Source organism: Pseudopodoces humilis, chromosome 7 (genome assembly GCF_049639895.1).
Source record: "Pseudopodoces humilis isolate 2021_Gansu_Grassland_sample_001 chromosome 7, ASM4963989v1, whole genome shotgun sequence".
Taxonomy (NCBI): domain Eukaryota; kingdom Metazoa; phylum Chordata; class Aves; order Passeriformes; family Paridae; genus Pseudopodoces; species Pseudopodoces humilis.
The window spans coordinates 4039141-4056436 of NC_142206.1; the positions used below are offsets into that span (position 1 = coordinate 4039141).

At 35.8% G+C, this 17296-nt stretch overlaps 1 protein-coding gene across 1 annotated transcript in view; it reads right to left on the bottom strand.

Annotated features, from left to right (window-relative positions):
• Positions 1-1731: 1731 nt before the first annotated feature.
• Positions 1732-17296, bottom strand: part of METTL15 (methyltransferase 15, mitochondrial 12S rRNA N4-cytidine) — an 87941-nt gene continuing 72376 nt past the window's right edge. Inside the window, exons 4-6 of the mRNA XM_014259008.2 lie at positions 11453-11644; positions 9204-9382; positions 1732-2290 (exon numbers count right to left, since the gene is read on the bottom strand). Coding sequence (XP_014114483.2) covers positions 1845-2290; positions 9204-9382; positions 11453-11644 — 817 coding nt within the window. The 3' untranslated portion in view covers positions 1732-1844. The remainder of the gene's footprint in view (positions 2291-9203; positions 9383-11452; positions 11645-17296) is intronic.

Here is a 17296-nt window from a genome sequence, read left to right on the forward strand (position 1 = left end):
CTACAACTGAAATACATTTCAGTATGAAATCTTAGCTAAAAATAACATTAGCTATTTATATTTAATGTTTGCATGAAAAAAATATCTATTTAGGGTACATTCTGTTGTCCCAAAGATGACAAGAGTAAGTAATATTATTTGAAGTGCAATGTTTTATTTAAGCAGCATGTATAATGAAGCTAGTGGAAAAATATTGAAATTTCAGGGAAGAACAAAATGTCCACCATCATTTAACTGTTATTTCAGATTAGTGATAGATGTTATCATCTATAACTATATAATATATATATTATATATACTATATATATAGTATATATAATATATAATTATATATTATATATTTTATATAATTGATATTATATATATTAATTATATATTATATATAATATATAATTAATATTATATATATTATATATATAATACAAGAATACACTATATGACTTACCTCTATCAAGGAATGAAACAATATCCAGCTATTTCACTATATTGTATATTAGACAGTGAACCTAAATATCAGCTTGTTTCAATATGGCCCAAAAAACTACCGTGAAGTAATCGACACAAAAGAGGGTTCTTGGTGAAAATCAAGTTCAGAATTATCCTGTCAGCTGTTCAGAAGCCAGTGTAGTAGTCATTCAGCTGAGTCAGAAATTGCTTTTTTTTTTATTCTACCAACCAAGTTTCAGACATCACAAATGAAATCTTGGTCCCAATTTGATTATCTAAATTAAGACTTTTTCCTGAAGAGATGAGTCAGAGGTCAAAGAAGTGGAAACTTATACTATTTTCCATTCATTTGTAGCATATAAAACTAGGAAACCAGTGGTCTTTTAAGATAAAATATAAACCCAAAATTAAATTTAATTCATAGTAACTGAAAAAGAAATAATGTTAAATGTTCTACAACCTAGTATAGAACCCAGACAGAAAGGTAGTGTTAAGAGTTATTCCTAAAATAATTTAATACCTCTTAATAAACAATCACCAACAAAGGAGAATACTTCATAAGACCCACAATACTGCTTTTTTGATGGGTTAATTCTAATTCCAACACCTAAAAGTTGCAGTGGATCTATGCACAGAAGTTCTGGTTGCAGGAAGAAATTCAGATGACCAAGTACAAATCTGTCTGCTCTACTGCAGTGTCCAAGTGTCAACAGTGGTTTTTAAGAACCCTTTTCTTCTCCCAAGATACATTTATTATTTAAAATTATTAATCATTAAAGAACCAGGTGATCACTCATATATATAAGTATAATAAATACTTATTTTAAAAAAGGTGAGAGTCCATTTAGAAATTCCTGGATAGAACATGGCATACTGACGTCACTTTATTTAAGAATTAGCTCTTGTCCCATAGGCATTCATCCAAGTTAGCTGGGATACAGAGGCATGAATTCTTTGGTTAGTTTAAACTTAATCTAGACTAAACCAGACATCTGAATTAGGTATGTGAAATTCACCCCCATAAAAATATGTCTCAATTAGCTACTGAATTTAGACTGTTAATGTCAGGATCTTGAAATGAATCTATGGGGAATATTCCAAATACATCAAACCTGCAATTTTTAAAAACTTGGTGTTTGATGCTCTTTTAAAAAAAAAAGATGTCTTTTTTGTATAATTAGTGACACCCACTTATATTTAGGTATATATAAGGCATTTATTTTGCGCATTTTCATGCTCTATACTACTTCATAATCAAAAAGAAGCACAAAGGTAAGACAGAAATATTCTCCAATAACCTTCATTTTATTTTTTCAGTTTGATACTATCTGCCCAGTTAGCATTCTGGAAAACAGAATCTAAGAAAATTATACAATCATGTAATCATGTATTTTTCTTTAGAGTTTAATAGCAGCCCTTAGTTTGGCCGACCTTCCTCTTGGGTTTGTTTGAATATCCTTGGCCTGGGGTGTGAGGACTTTTTTCTGTATCAAAATCCACTTTGAGTTGGATTTTCCATGGGGAGATTCTCGTGCATCTTCTCCTCTGGAGGAATTTTTCAGAGCCTGTCTTATCTTCTGCTTTGAGCCAAGACTGTACTTCTCCGTCATGTCAATTCCATGAAGAAAACGTTTGACAATACGATCTTCTAGCGAATGAAAGGAGAGGGCTACGAGGCGACCTCCTGGTTTTAGAAACTTCTCAGCTGTCCTCAGTCCTATGAAGAGTTCATGGAGCTCATCATTTACAAATATTCGCAGGCCTTGGAAAGTTTTAGTAGCCACGTGCACAGGTCTGTGAAGAAGGTCCCTTCGTGCATAGAGTGCTGAGGCTGGAAAAGCACCTGTCATACAATTTAAAAGATGCAGTCAATAGTTAAATAAAAGTTAATAACTCAGTATTTCTGCATCCTGACATCCCCTCATGCAAGATGAATTTGAAGGAAAGCACAGTCAAAACTGGAACTTGAGTAGTGAGCTTACTTCTTTGTAATATATCTTTATTTTATGTTTTGAATTCACATCTCTGAATGTAAACCCTATTAAACTGAGACGCTTCGTGGTTAAGTGTTGGGGTTTTTTTCCCCTAGAATCTTTTAGAGAAATTCCTTCTCCAAAAGCACCACAAATTTAAACTGAAAAATAATAGCTGAAATCAAGATAAAGAAAAAAAAGATAGGATAGGTAAGTCTCACAGCTCAGTGTAATCAATGCCAATTTGGTATTTGTGGCTGTGTGAGGCTTTTAAGGAAAAAAAATAGTATAAAAATAAAAATTAATAAAAATAAAAATAATAAATAAATAAATATATACATACAATATAAATAAATATATAATATATGTAATATATATTATATAATATATATATAATATATAAATAAATAAATAAATATATATATATATAATATATACAATATATATACAATGGCCACAATTTCACCTGTTACCTTCCAGATAATTGCATTTCCTCACAGACAGAGATAACTGAAGACAATGTCTGCCTGGTAATAACTACCTTTCAATGAATCACTTGAAGTTTAAAAGAGGTATCCTTGTTTGGGAATAGCAGTTGCTGAACTACACCTGTTTCTCTTCAAATGTTCACAAAAATACCTTGAGAAATTTAAAAAATGCAGCTGTTGTGTTTTTCTGAGTGTACACAGCAGAATGTGTCAGACCTAAAATCACCAGAATAAATATTTTTTATTAGATGCACAAAACTCCCTCTTCCTTTCCCCAAAATTCTTATGAGCCAAACAAGTTTTTGTAGAAACCGAAATTTTGATAGAAATTTTAATATATCAATATTTAATGCTCTTTAGGCTTGAACTTTCATTACATGGGTACAGAACAAAAAGCTAGAGAAGCCTTATTTGATGGATCAGAGTACTACAATGCAAGAATCCTGTAAGATCTGTGAAACCCAAGTAAATTTATAATCTATTATGGAAGTGATCACAGGAGTCTGGGAAAGACAAATTGAATAAATAATGCTAGCACATAACTGGACAATTATTTTTCAACACAATTGGTATATATGTATTAGAATGCCCTAATTTCAGTGCTAAGCTATAACATAATGAAGCAAAGAGTTTGAAGTTAATGAAGTTCATAATCAAGTAATTGATATTCTACATAGTGAAGTAAAAGAGGGGAATACTGTACCTCTAAAATTAGTTGTTTAAATTCAAATTTGCACAGTGATTGAAAAAAAGTGAGTAAATATCATTATCCATAATATGCTTGCACAGAAGAATTGATTAGTAGATTTCTTGAGAGTTTTAAAGGTAAGATTTTTCTTATGCCAAAAAGCCTAAGTGTTCACTAAGTGTATCACACACACAAGCAATCTCAGTGCTCAGCAAAGACAGAGGAAAATAATGGGATTTTAAAATTCAATCATTATTAACAAAGCTGTTGTCATGTATGCTAGGTCCCTAAGATACATTTCTGCATAACTGATTTTCCTAACTACCTTCCCTACCTCCTCTGATCCTCTGATCTCCAAAGCTAACAGCTCCTAAATTCACTGCAGGCACCCATTGTAGCTTTGGCTGCTTCCAATCCTTATAGTCTGAATCCTTCAAGACAGGAAGTGGCAACAGGATTGACTTCTCCCAACAAATTTGTGGCTTGAAGCTGTCTCACAAAACAGAGTAAACAGATGTAGGCTGCAGGAGATAGGCTTCTCCATCATTTACAAACTCTGGAAAAAGCTACACTAGCTAGCTAATATAATTTCTGTCCTTGAGAATACAACCTTCTATATTTACTATGAATCTTAAAAAGAATGTATAATCTCATTGTAGAAGTCACAAAACTCATTTTGATGAGAGACCTGAATTAAAAGGAGAACTAAAAAATCAGAGAGCATAAGTTATCCCAAGAAACAGACACCAAACTTGTACTAATTGGCACGGTATCTGTTTCCATATTTCTTAACATACCTATAGAAAGATTCTTTGAAAATGGAACCCTTGGAACAGCCATTGAGTGCCAGCTGTGTGTGATGAAAACTGTCTCTTAATGTAAATTGTAAATTTACTGTCTCTTAATGTAAATTCCTTCATAACAAGAAGGAATTTTATGCTAGGCAAAATAAACACAACTTTCTTTACAGGTCAAGTAACAACTACAAGCACTAGTAGAATGTTCAGAATTATTGAATGGATTAGAGGTTGGAAGAAATTCTTCCCTTTGAGGGTGGTGAGGCACTGGAACAGGCTGCTCAGAGAAGCTGTAGATTCCCCATTCCTGCCAATGCCCAAGGCCAGGCTGGATGAGGCTTTGAGCAGCTTGGTCCAGTGGAATGTGTCCCTGTCCATGGCAGGGCAGCTGGAACTGGATGGTCTTTAACATCCCTTCCAACCCAAACCACTCTAGCAATCTAAATTCAGCTTCAAAAGACTTTGTAAAAATGTAAATGGACACAGTATGCTGATATCTGGGCAGATTTTCCTTGGCCTGATCATGAACACTGATATTTTGCAATTGCAATGCTGAATAGATAAATAAAAGAGCAATGACACTGAGGCCATCAGCATGTCTAGGACACTAACAGGTGTCTGAAAAGTTCCTCCACTTATCCTGCCATGGCTGTTGAGTGCAGTTTTTTTCCTGCAATAACTTTCTATGACAACTGTGACATTAATTTATTATTATCAATAATTTATCACTGAAGAAAAATTAATTAAAGCCCAGTTATATTCTGTAAGTATAATACAACCTTACATGCCTCAGTTGAACATGCACAAGGAGCACTGCAGGTCCTATAACAAAGAACAGAATACTAATATTATAATAATATTATAATATTATATATATATAATATATATTATAGTATAATATAATATACTAATATTATTAATAATACTAATATTCAGGATATTGGTAAATGCAGCCACTTTGCATTTTTATGCAACCAAAACCTCACAGATTAAAAACAAAATCACACTGTCTACATGTTCCAAGACTTACTGGTCTATTGTCAAAGACTGGGATTAACTAATAAACATAATCTCTGGTAGTTATTTCTGTCACACTGGCCATCAGCTTTTCAGCAGAGGCAATAGATTCTGATCTATGTTCCATGGGTGAAAAAATTCTCCTATCACTCTGACTCCTCTAGTTTAGTTAAATAAAAATCTATTTGTGCTTTCTCCTCAGGCCCATCACTTTTCACCCAGGCCCCTCCAGTTACCAAGACATTGAAAGAAAAACTTTCCTGGTAACTGGTTGTCCAACGTACAAAAACATTTAAAAAAAAAAAAAATCTGTATGGGATGCTTGTAAAATTAATTTCATTCATAAAAAACACCACGCTTCTGGCTAGATGACTGGTTGGAAATCCCAGTGAGAGAAATAACCATTTTTAGTTTCAGGATGCCCTGATGATACTTACACTTTAAAAAAAATCAAATAGGTTCACATGTTGAAATCTATTGAAATTTTAAAAGCTTGTGAATGAAATTAGCAATGTGCTGTGCCTGTCAATATGAACTATTAAAGTCTCCAGAGTGTAAGAGAGTGGGAGAGTTTAAAAATTAATTCAGATCGTGCACCTGTTTGCAGGAATTCGTCTGTTGAATTAGCACTGCATTTAATAAGTTTCTGTGACGCAACTAATGTCCTTTTGTCTAGGCTCCCTCAGTACAGTGTTAATTCTCACCCATCTGAAACTCAGGCAACATTACAAATTCCAAACTGATAATTAAGTGAACCATTCTGAATGAAATTGGCTTTCCCCATTAAAGTGCTTTTTAAACTTTTAAAATTTCTTTAACGTTTCGCTATCAACTCCTTGCAAGTTAAGGCCAAATGATTACATGACCTCAAAATTGTCTGTTAATAGATTATGTATCTAAATAATGCTCAGAAAAAATAAATTTTGAACAAAAATTAATAGATAAAAAGGTCCATTTCCCCCTGAAAATAAATCAAAATAGACCCTTCATTGTACAGGAAAAGCATATGAAAATTACATTCCAAAAATTTCACCAATTTTAATGAGTTTTCCTGCACATGCAGTTAGATCTATTGTTTCCAAACAACTCAATGAGATACAACAAAAGACATCAGGAAGTGCTTCTTAATCAACTTTAACACATCTATTCACAACCTTCAGTTGAGAACTACTGATTCTTAGTATTTGCAGAGCATTCAATGCTGCAAATAGCTCTGTGAAAATTATAAATAGTGAGGAGAGTTTGACTGTGCCACAGGGAGAGATGCTGTTCCCAAGACTCAACCAAAAACTCCTCCTAATGCAGATTCCATAACTTGTGGAGATCTCATTTAAACAGATCAGAAACCTTTTGGATAATATTTATAACCACATTTTTTTTTAATGTTGTTTTGTTTCCTTGGGTTTTTTTTAACTACATCCTTCACTTTTATCTTCTAATCAATCAGGAACTGCAATACATGTTCTAACCTTTTGGGAGGTGGTAGGGAAGACCAGAAGTCTAGCATTCTGTAAAAAGAAATTAAATTTTCCAAGTTCAGGTTAGTCCAAATCTAGATTCACTGTGATTCTGATTATCAGCTAGACCTTAAGATAAAACCTGGGAGCTCTAGAAAATCTGAAGCCATTGTAATCAATAAGAGGAGAAAGAAATAGAGACACTACACAAATTCTCAGATGCTGACACCCAGCTTCATTGGCTAGATGTTTTTGCTTGTGTTCTGGTTCCTAAACTAGGCAAAGATAATGACCCTGTTCTGGAAGCTAATCAGGCTTGCAAAGAATCTGCAAAACCTGAAATGCAAGATTTTATAATTCTTATTAATATTTTATTTTTTAAAGGACATAACATTTAACTAATAGGTCATAAATCTGACTCTGGTAAAGTCCTGAATTAGTCAGTGGTTTTTTTTGGGCTGTGCCATCAAGAGGTTCCTGTAGCTGTGGTCTCTGGCACTTTAGCTCTGGTTTATCCCAATAACTTCACCAATATAATTTCATGTAAGAATATATATTAATGATAGATGATAAATAAATCAGAATATATCACAATTAGGAAAATTTTCCTTCAGGTTTTCTTAATCAGTTCAAAAACCAATAGGATCCACCACAGTGCTTTACTGGATGAATCAAATTAAAACTGGAAGAAGTTTTATGCAAACAGGGATCAATGCAACAGCTCTAAAATTGCTGTAACTACTAGTGTACTTCAAAAGAAGCACACAAAAAATACATATTTATTCTCTTGGCAGATGTTTGCTGGACTCGTTGTTTTTGGCATGTACACCACCTGATGCATTCCTGACTCGTAGATCAAGAAGCTCCTCAAATATAGCAGAGAATTCAGACTGAGAACAAAAAAATCCTTCTCAGTGTCACAGAAAGTGACCATTAACTGATGACTCACATGCAGCACATTAAACATGAAGGGATCTTCAATCTCTATCTTTTTATACACGAGTATTTTCATTTCCTTAGTTTGAGCTACGGCACAAAATTATTTCAGAATTACTGAGTTGCTTGTCTCCAACACGTAACATGTTGTACCTTTATCACAGTGATACGTTTTCTTCACACTCAATACTGGTACACTGTCTTAATCAAAAGGTTTTTTTAGAAAAAAAGTACGAGATAGATTTGACAAAGCCCAAAATTATTATTTCAGAATATTTCTAATGATGATATTAAAAATGTAAGGTTTATAAAAGTCACATAGTGCTTAATCTCTGGGGTTTTTTTAATATTGCTATATTCACTGTATTTACAGCAGGGGCTTACAACAGCAAGCAGTGTCTTCAGGTCCTTTTATCATATCAGCTAAACTTTGGGCCTTGGTTGACTGGACATTTTGCTAAAGTATCCTGACTTCTACAAATACAAACAATTAATTTCTCCATCATTAAATTTAAGTGCCTTAGACTTCCAGTTTAAATAATACAAATTTTTAAGAATATCATAAATTTTTTAATAGTCTTCAGGATACTGATACAAATATTTTACATTCTTCTTTAGCAAATGTTAAATTTGGACTAGAATTTTATAGGTCTCTATTCAAAGTCAGCAGTTTAGACTTATTTGTGACAAGATGTAGTAATTTTCATCATTTGGTTAAAAAAATAAAAACATCCTGATGCTACATATTAGAATACCAATGAGCAGGATTTGTGCCTTGCATTTTTCCTTGAAATTTTTTATTTGAGAACACAAATGTAAAGGTTCTTGATGTAAGCACTGTTCCTGCCTAACTGCATTTTCTTCAAGTTGTTTACAGTGAGGAGCACGGAAGATGAAGTGTTTCAATACTCTCTTCAGGCTGATCTGTGCACAAGGTGAAGCAAGCCACGTATTGCTTTGTGCTTCCTGATTCTTTAAAAAGACAGAAATTGTCTGATTTTACTCATAATTGGAAACTGCCATGGTACCTCCCCTTAAAATATTAAAATACAGAAATTTAAAACTAAGATATGACATATCTGATACTTGAAAGTTTATCAATAGCCAGGATAAAGAATACCCAAGGCTGCTGTTATTCTGTGGTTCAGCTTGGTTGACAAAATGATAAATCACTTCATGTTAAATCTATTATTAAAGTAATTGTCAAACTACAGTACAAAAAAAATGGGAGCTTAAAAAAAAAAGAAACAGAGAGCTGACATCAGAGCAGAACAGGCAGGATTAGATCCTGCATGATTTCAAGTACAAATAGATCCCTCTGGGACTTTGGGGGATTAATTTTTTTTATTTTTTTTTTTCCCCTCTCCTCAGCAGCCACTGTGAAGAATTAATGAGGGTACCTGCAACAATGCTTGCCAGCTGCTGAGTTCTGGTGATGGGGTATATGCTGCGTGCCTGAACGATGGCTGAAGCGATTTTCCTAGCGTGCCTCTCCTCCCCGTACGTTCTCAGGATGGACGCAAGCGCCTGTTGATCTAAAGCGTTCACAACATCAGCAGCAGTGGGCATGTCAGGGTACCTACGCAGGAGAAGAGATAATTAGTTCACTGACGTCAGTTTTCATTGACAAGAGGTGAAGCTTCATGGCGTTGAGACATAAAGTCAAACACACACACACACACACACACACTGCACACAAGTGCCTTTGAGGTTTTCAAATAGGAGATGGCAGCTCTGTGAAAACAGCTTGCACCTTTGAAATCCTTTCTCTTGCTGGTCTAAATGGAGTTTGTTCCTTAACTTCAATTAGAACAGGTTTAACTTCCAAGTATTATCATAAACTATGCTTAATAGGGTGACAAGAATAAATATATTCCAGTATCGTGCCAGGATGGAAATTATGTGTGACCTTTCTATTTAGCCAGCTTTAGAATATAAACTTGCCTCTTATGAGTTCATTTTAGCCACCTTGCATCACCTGTTGTTTTCTAGCCAGAACTGATTTCAAAGATCTTTTCTTTCACATCTCCTGCTATGAAACCAATTGCTAATGAAGATAATTAAACATTACTTTTCACTAAAAGGCATAAGAATTTATATATACATACTCTCCTGAGATAATAGAAATTACCTAGTCATATAAATTACAGGACTTATTACAATTTAAACAGTGTAAGCCTTTAATCTATGTATCTCAATCTCTGTCACTTCACTACTGAAACAGCTCAAGGTATTTTATGAACATCATCTATGTGTTTACTAATCAGAGAAAACATACAAACTACTTAATAAATTCTCTTCTAAATTCTCCTCCTCTCTTTCAGGCATTTTTTACTCCCCTGCAGTATCTTACAGAAGATAACAAACTTAGAGGCAAGTAGTATCATAGCAACAACCATAGCGTAAGGAGTGTAAGGCTTTTGTTATGCCTCAGGTATCCTTTGTTCTTATGCTCCTGTTCTGTGTCTGTTTTCTCATGATGCATCAGACTTATATTTAAGCCTGGAGTTCAGATTCTTGAAATCTGAGGACTGAATCCCAGGAGAATCATGGGAGCATTCTGCACAGAACCAGAAAAAGCAAGTATCATGAAATTTGCTGTTCAGACTTAATATTAATATGGTAAGTTAATTCCTTAGAAATTGAGGCTCCCCATTGGCTCTTGTGAGCAATATAAGTACAAATTACTTATTTCTTAAGACTCCATGTTCATCAAAACACCAAGAAAAAAATTGTTATTCTCTGTCATGTAATGCACCATGCAATTACAGCCATCATCCACACAAGACAGACCTTTGGCTGCTCATACAAAAAGCAAAACGCTGCAGAAATACATCAGGTTGTCTGAAGATGAAAAGTGCTGCATAAGTGGAAATTATCGTTCCACGAGTGATTTTCATGCTCTTGAAAGTACTAAACACCAATTCAAATTTAAATACAGGTGATTTACTCAGTAACCATTAAATTGACAATTAAGTAAGCCTGATGTGCCTCCTACACAAAAAGAAAGGAAGCTTATAATTTTGCTAAGTAAATCTTATAACAAATATATGGTCATGGAAGACAACATCATACTAACATGTCAAAAGCAATGTAGCTACCTGATTTAAACTAGCAAATATAATGGATAGGATTTTATTTATTTATTTTTATTATGTTCCTTTTACAGAGAAGCAACTGGATCAGATGGCCATTGCACAAAAGAGGGATGCTGCTCCTTTCCTGAGGAACCAACTGAAACTGCTCAAGTGAAGTTTCCACAAATAGCAAGTGTGGCAGAAAAGGAAAGGGACTGCAGAAAGAAGTTGTGAGCCTCCAGATCAAGTACAGGCAGAGAAAGAGAGATGTTCCTGTGATTGTATACCATACACTCCAAAAATGTTACAATTTAAAGATACAGTTAATAAAACATTACTGGTTTAATTACTCATCACTGGAACTTTCTTCTTATTTCACAGAAGGCAAAGACAATAACCAGGGCTGAGCACTGATAGAAAAAAACATTCAGCAAAAGAAAGACAGGATACTCATGCAAAATCAGATGTCGTTTGAGGATAAGAATTCTTAATTTTAAGAGGAAAGGAAATGCACAGAGGTTGTGAGCAGACAGTTTTTGATGTTCAAGAAGAAATAATCTATTGTAATGTACCTGTCACAGTCCATCCTCATGTCCAAAGGTCCATCCTTCTGCAGGGAAAAACCTCTTTCAGGTGTATCAAACTGCATAGAAGAACAGCCAACATCCAGGAGAACACCATCCAGAGTCCCTTGCTCAACCCCAGAGGAGATTAACAAAGCCTCTAACTGGCTAAACTGTCCTAGAAGAGGTTGAATCTGTTTCCTGTAAGAAGGTAACAAATAAATAGCCTCAAGTTTAATTACAACCATGCCATCTCTCCCCCTTGCATAGCAGAAATTAAATAATAGCACTTAACTTGTCTCAGAAGCAAGAGAGCTATTCCCCAAGTATTAGTTTATTTATTTTCATATGTCAACATTGAAAACTGGTACAAACCACCCACCCCTCAGTAGCTACTTCAACTTTAACTCTTTACTCCCTTCCTGCTTGATCTTAAAGAAATGGAAAACTGACAGAAATTGTTTTTTTTTCAGTATGTCAGAACTCAAGAGGACACTTTCAGCAGGAATGTCGTCATTATTAAAGTACCTGCCCTGCTTAGCAGGGGTTCTTTGTTAATAAGGCAGAAAAGAAAGAGATCTTGGACCTAGAGAAGCAGACAAAATGGAACAAGAGTGCACAACCTTGTGGTTAATATTTTCCTGCCAGGAAAATAATTCCAAGTTCCTGCACTGGACCAAACACGTTTTAAGTGGCATTTGTCATTTTAAAAATAACTAGAAGAATGAGGTGCACTGAATCATAAACAGGTAAAACCCTTAGTGCATTTTGGATTTAGGCACCTGATCACTGGAGAGAGTGGTTTAACATGCACTTTTGTGCTTCCTGTTCTTTCTTCAATTTAAAGTGGTTGTTTGTTAATATTCCCATACTGAGAAGGAAAAGAGGAATGGCAAGGGAGCAGATAACACATCTTCTTCACAGGTTCCAGTGTCCGTCCACACAGAGCTCAACCTCACAACTACACAATTTATTTTATCTGTCTCTCAAAATTTCAGTGAATTTCACAGACTTAAAAAGATTAATTAACTTATTGCTGCATTTTTAGGTATTACCTGAAAAACAGAACATATTTCTGCCCATACCAGGAAGCCACTGCCTCCATGTGGGGAGAAAAAGCTCCATTAAAAGGAAGACGCTTATGAACCCAACCACATGGAAGAACATTCAGCTACACAATGTTCTCCCTGTTAGAGAAGAACAAATCCACCTACTAAACACAGCACAGAACCTGGGAAACAGTGTGAATGAACAATTTCCATGAGGGATATCATGACTGCACAGACAATTTTGAATTGATTTCTGTCCAGCCCATAATCAAATACAACTATTCAGAATAATAAGAACTGACATTTCCTGAAAAGCACAATGATCCACTAAAGATATTTAAGCCAATTTAAGCTATATAGTTATATAGCTTTGAGATTGTATTTCCTCCTCAATATAATGAGGTAAATTTTCTTGAAAATATATACCACTTTTTCCAACTGGGCAGTGTCTCTACCTTCATGACTAATGCAAATGAATGAACTTTAAAATTCCATATGTGGGAGATGAGAACAAATGAGACCTGGATAACACTGTAAATTGCCATTGTCCAGTTCCACAGTACACATTAATCTATGTCAATGGCTGTGAAGTACAATCTGAAAAATTACTCTGGACAGAATTTATTTATTGCTGAAGATTTTCTTACATCTCTTTAAACAAGTCATAAATATGTGGATAGCTAAGATGTTTGTGACAGCCTTTGATTTGTGATCTGCCAAACTTTTGTGATTAGAAAAGGTTAATTAAAAAAAGAAGTAAATTTCAAGTAGAAATTCACTCTTTGTTAGAGAGAGATGCTTCAGCTGGAAAACATTCTGGAGTTTGCAAATAAATAATAAAAAAAAAGATTGAAAAATGATTAGGTTGACATTTGATGTCAGTCTTTCAGCTGTGTGAAATTATAGCTTCTGTTTGTTATGTTTGTTATGCATTGCCTTGTGTGGACCAATGGTGGATACAGACATCTTGTTGAATATAAATTCTCACTAAAACCTGATGCTTTTTATGAGGTTATAATGACTATATTATAATGTTCAGGCCAGTTCTCTGAATTCCTGTTTCTTTGTGGAACAGAAGACACAATTTTAAGCATCTTGGCTATCTCATTCACTTCAATTAATAAAACCGAGTACAGAGCAATGGAAGATTTATTACCTTATGAAAGGAAATACAAATATCAACTGTTTTTTTATACCATAGTAACAATGATGATAATGATGACAAGGACTAATCTATTAGATTATAAGCATGACACATTTATTTAAATTATAATATTTTACTGAGAATTCAGAACATTCATTTGAAGATACTCTTCCCTAGTCTATCATTTTTTATGCCTATACTCAAATAAAAACTGCTTGTTACACACAGGATTTCTGAAAATAATCTTAATTTACCCTCAACTTTTTTTTAACTTCAGGTTTTTATTTACATGATCTCTAACTCCACTTTCCAGAAAAATCTCAAATAAATAATAATGAACTGTTAAATAATAAACTGTTAAAAAAATTCATTTCCTACAGCCACACACCTTCTGCTCTATCCAAGTATGCAGAATTCTTTCCACTTTCTTTTTTAGTCTTCCAATGTTTTCTTTGGTCAATAGAGGATTTATGTTCTATGACCATACTTACCTAGTGTGAAAATCTATTACCCTTTCTGTCTAATATATTGCAAAAACAGTGCTTAGTGGAAAAAGCAGGAAAGGTAAACCAGGGGACATCTGTAAATACCAAGAAAAACAACCAAGCTTACAGTTCTAAGAAGCCTGAGATGAGAGAGCATCTCAAAACATTACATAGCAAGGCTGAATGGGGATTTTCATCAGGTCTTGGTGAAACTTCTGAAAGCTGCTAAGACTGCAAAGGGCCATACAGAGATCACTGTAATCATTTTAGGCAATCTTAGAAAGTTAAAATTTACTAAACCAAGTTGTCTTGCTTAAGAGAAAATATTTAAACTTAGTACTTGAACAGCATTTTTTATATTCAGAATATTTTCATAACATAAAAAAACATAAAAAAAACATAAAAAAAACTACAGAGAGCTTTTAGCTCCTCTCTTAAAAATGGAGAAACAAGACTTGTAGTGTTTAATATTTAATGGCTTGAAGATACCATGTAGAAAGCTAAGACAATTTCAGAGACTATGTCTGAGGATGTAAAAAAGCTGAAAATACCTGTCATATTAGCTCTCATTTGGGGGTGTCTATGGGGTAACAGCATGGTAATTTTTTGATAGGTCTACAACTGCTACAGACAAGCCATCTCTAACTTCTCAAAATACTCAACATGTTAACTCCCTCTTTAGTAATCTTGACATTCTGCAAGAAAAACATATATAAGATTTTAAAAAAATGCTGGGAATGTGGACAAACTAGCCTATTTTTAAAGGGATAAAAAGTTATTTACAGCAACTAAGGTTGTGGGGCCTTAATAGATTTTCTTGTGCAACAACTTCAAAAGCTTGCAGAATTCTTGGGAAATAACACAGTTGGAAAATAATACAGAACCTTGGGTTCAAGTCCTTTGTTCAGGTCATAACACAGTATTTTATTATATTATGACACACAGCATAGTAATTCTGCTAGACAGGACTTGATCTGCAATTCTCAACTACATGAAAGAGCAGAATGAGAAAGAGTTCAATGTCTCCTGAAGTATTTCAGGCTCTGCAGGTTTCAGTTAATCTCTGGTATTCTGCAATGCTTTATAGAAATATTTATTTTTTATTTTACTCAGTTGAGAGGGATCCACACAGGAAAACAAAGTAAAGCACTAACACAGCTTCAATAAAATCAATAGAATCTTTTCTCTCATCTAATTTCTCTCAATTGTCACAGACATTGACATGACATCAATCATTCCAGTAATTTGACAGAGATGTACAATGATGCCTTGATGGTGCTTCAGCATTTTTTAATGTATACATAATAATACTTGCTCTTGATGTTTCACTGTTGCTCCACTTAAAAATTCTATGTATAAACACATGAAGATCCCTTGTCATCAGTGAAAACTACATTTTACTCAACCAGAATAAATGGTTTCTCCGGGAGAACAGAAAACAAAGTTTTTCAGCTAACTCTTGGCACTGCACATCAAACAAGGAGCCCAAGCTGCTGCCTTGATTCAGTAACTCTGCTGGGATTGCCATCAGGGGTGCCAAGCAGCACCAGCTGTAATGAGGATAGTGGTACAGACCTGGTTTGACACTGACTCACCTCTCTGAGGTCACTCACAGCTGTCAGGTAGCTGCAATTTTCACTCATGGCTGAACTGCTTCAGGCACACCTAGGAGCAAACTATGAAGTTTTCTAGCCATAAATCCCAGGAACTTTCAGTATCCTACCTGGAAACTGTTGTGTGTTACTAGTACCAGTGTAACATTCCTCTCAAAAAAAGGTATTTGAATATTCTGTAAAATTTTTTACATTACCTTTGTCAAATGGAAATTTGGCATGATTTCCATGCTTGCCAAGTGTATTGGTTTTGCATGCCCTGTTTTTTGACAGCAGAGAGGGCTCACAGAGGTGGCTTCTGTGAGAAGCTGCTGGAAGCTTCCATCATGTCCAGCAGAAGCAATCCCTGATGGCTCAGAAGATGGACATGCCACTGGCCAAGGCTGGGCCAGTTAGGGATGATGGTCACACCTCTGGGATAACATATTTAAGAAGAAACCAAAACCAAAGTGGGGGCTAGTTTTAATTCCAGCCAGAGAAGAGGAGGAGGTGAGAACATGTGAGGGAAACAACATGGAGACACCAAGGTCAGTGGGGAAGGAGGGGCAGGAGGTGCTCCAGGCACCAGAGCTGAGATTCCTCTGCAGGCTGTGGTGAGACCAGGGTGAAGCAGCTGTGCCCCTGCAGCCCCTGGATCCATGGGGGATGCAGAGATCCACCCACAGCCCCTGGGGATCCATGGGGGCTGCAGAGATCCACCCACAGCCCATGGGGATCCATGGGGGATGCAGAGATCCACCCACAGCCCCTGGGGATCCATGGGGGATGCAGAGATCCACCCACAGCCCCTGGGGATCCATGGGGGATGCAGAGATCCACCCACAGCCCCTGGGGATCCATGGGGGATGCAGAGATCCACCCACAGCCCCTGGGGAAGGTGCCCATGCCAGAGCAGGGGATGCCTGGAGGAGCTGTGATCTGTTGGGAAACCGGGTGGAGAGAGGGGGCCCTGCTTCCAGGCTGGAGCAGCCTGTCCTTGGGGGACTGCACCCCATGGAAGAGTGACCCACACCACAGCAGGTTTGGGAGGACTGTGTGCCCATGGGAGGCACTCAGGCTGCAGCGGTTTTGGGAGAAGTGCTGCTGGTGAGATTGGAACATCATTGGAGAAGTTCAGAGAGAAATGTCTCCCGTGGGTGGGACCCCATGGTGCAATATGGGAACAACAACTCTCTTTGAGCAGTAGGAGAACCCACAGCTGATGGACTGACCATAACCCCTATTCTCTGTCTCCCTGCACTGCTGGGGCAGGTGGTAGAGCTGCGAAGGAGGGAAGGGTGGATGAAAGGTGTTTTTACAGGCTTATTTTGTTCCTCATTATCCTCCTCTTATTTTGTTGGTAATAAATTTACTTTATATCTCTAAGTTGAGCCTCTTTTTCTCTTGATGGTATCTGATGAGTGATTTCTCCTGGTTCTTATCTCAATCCATGAACCTTTTGTTAAATTTTCTCTCCTCTGTCCAGCTGCAGAGAGGAAGGAGTGAGCGAGTGGCTTTTGTGGGTGCCTGGCATCCAGCCAGGGTCAACCCACAACACCAAGAAAAAAAGTAAAACCAAAAAT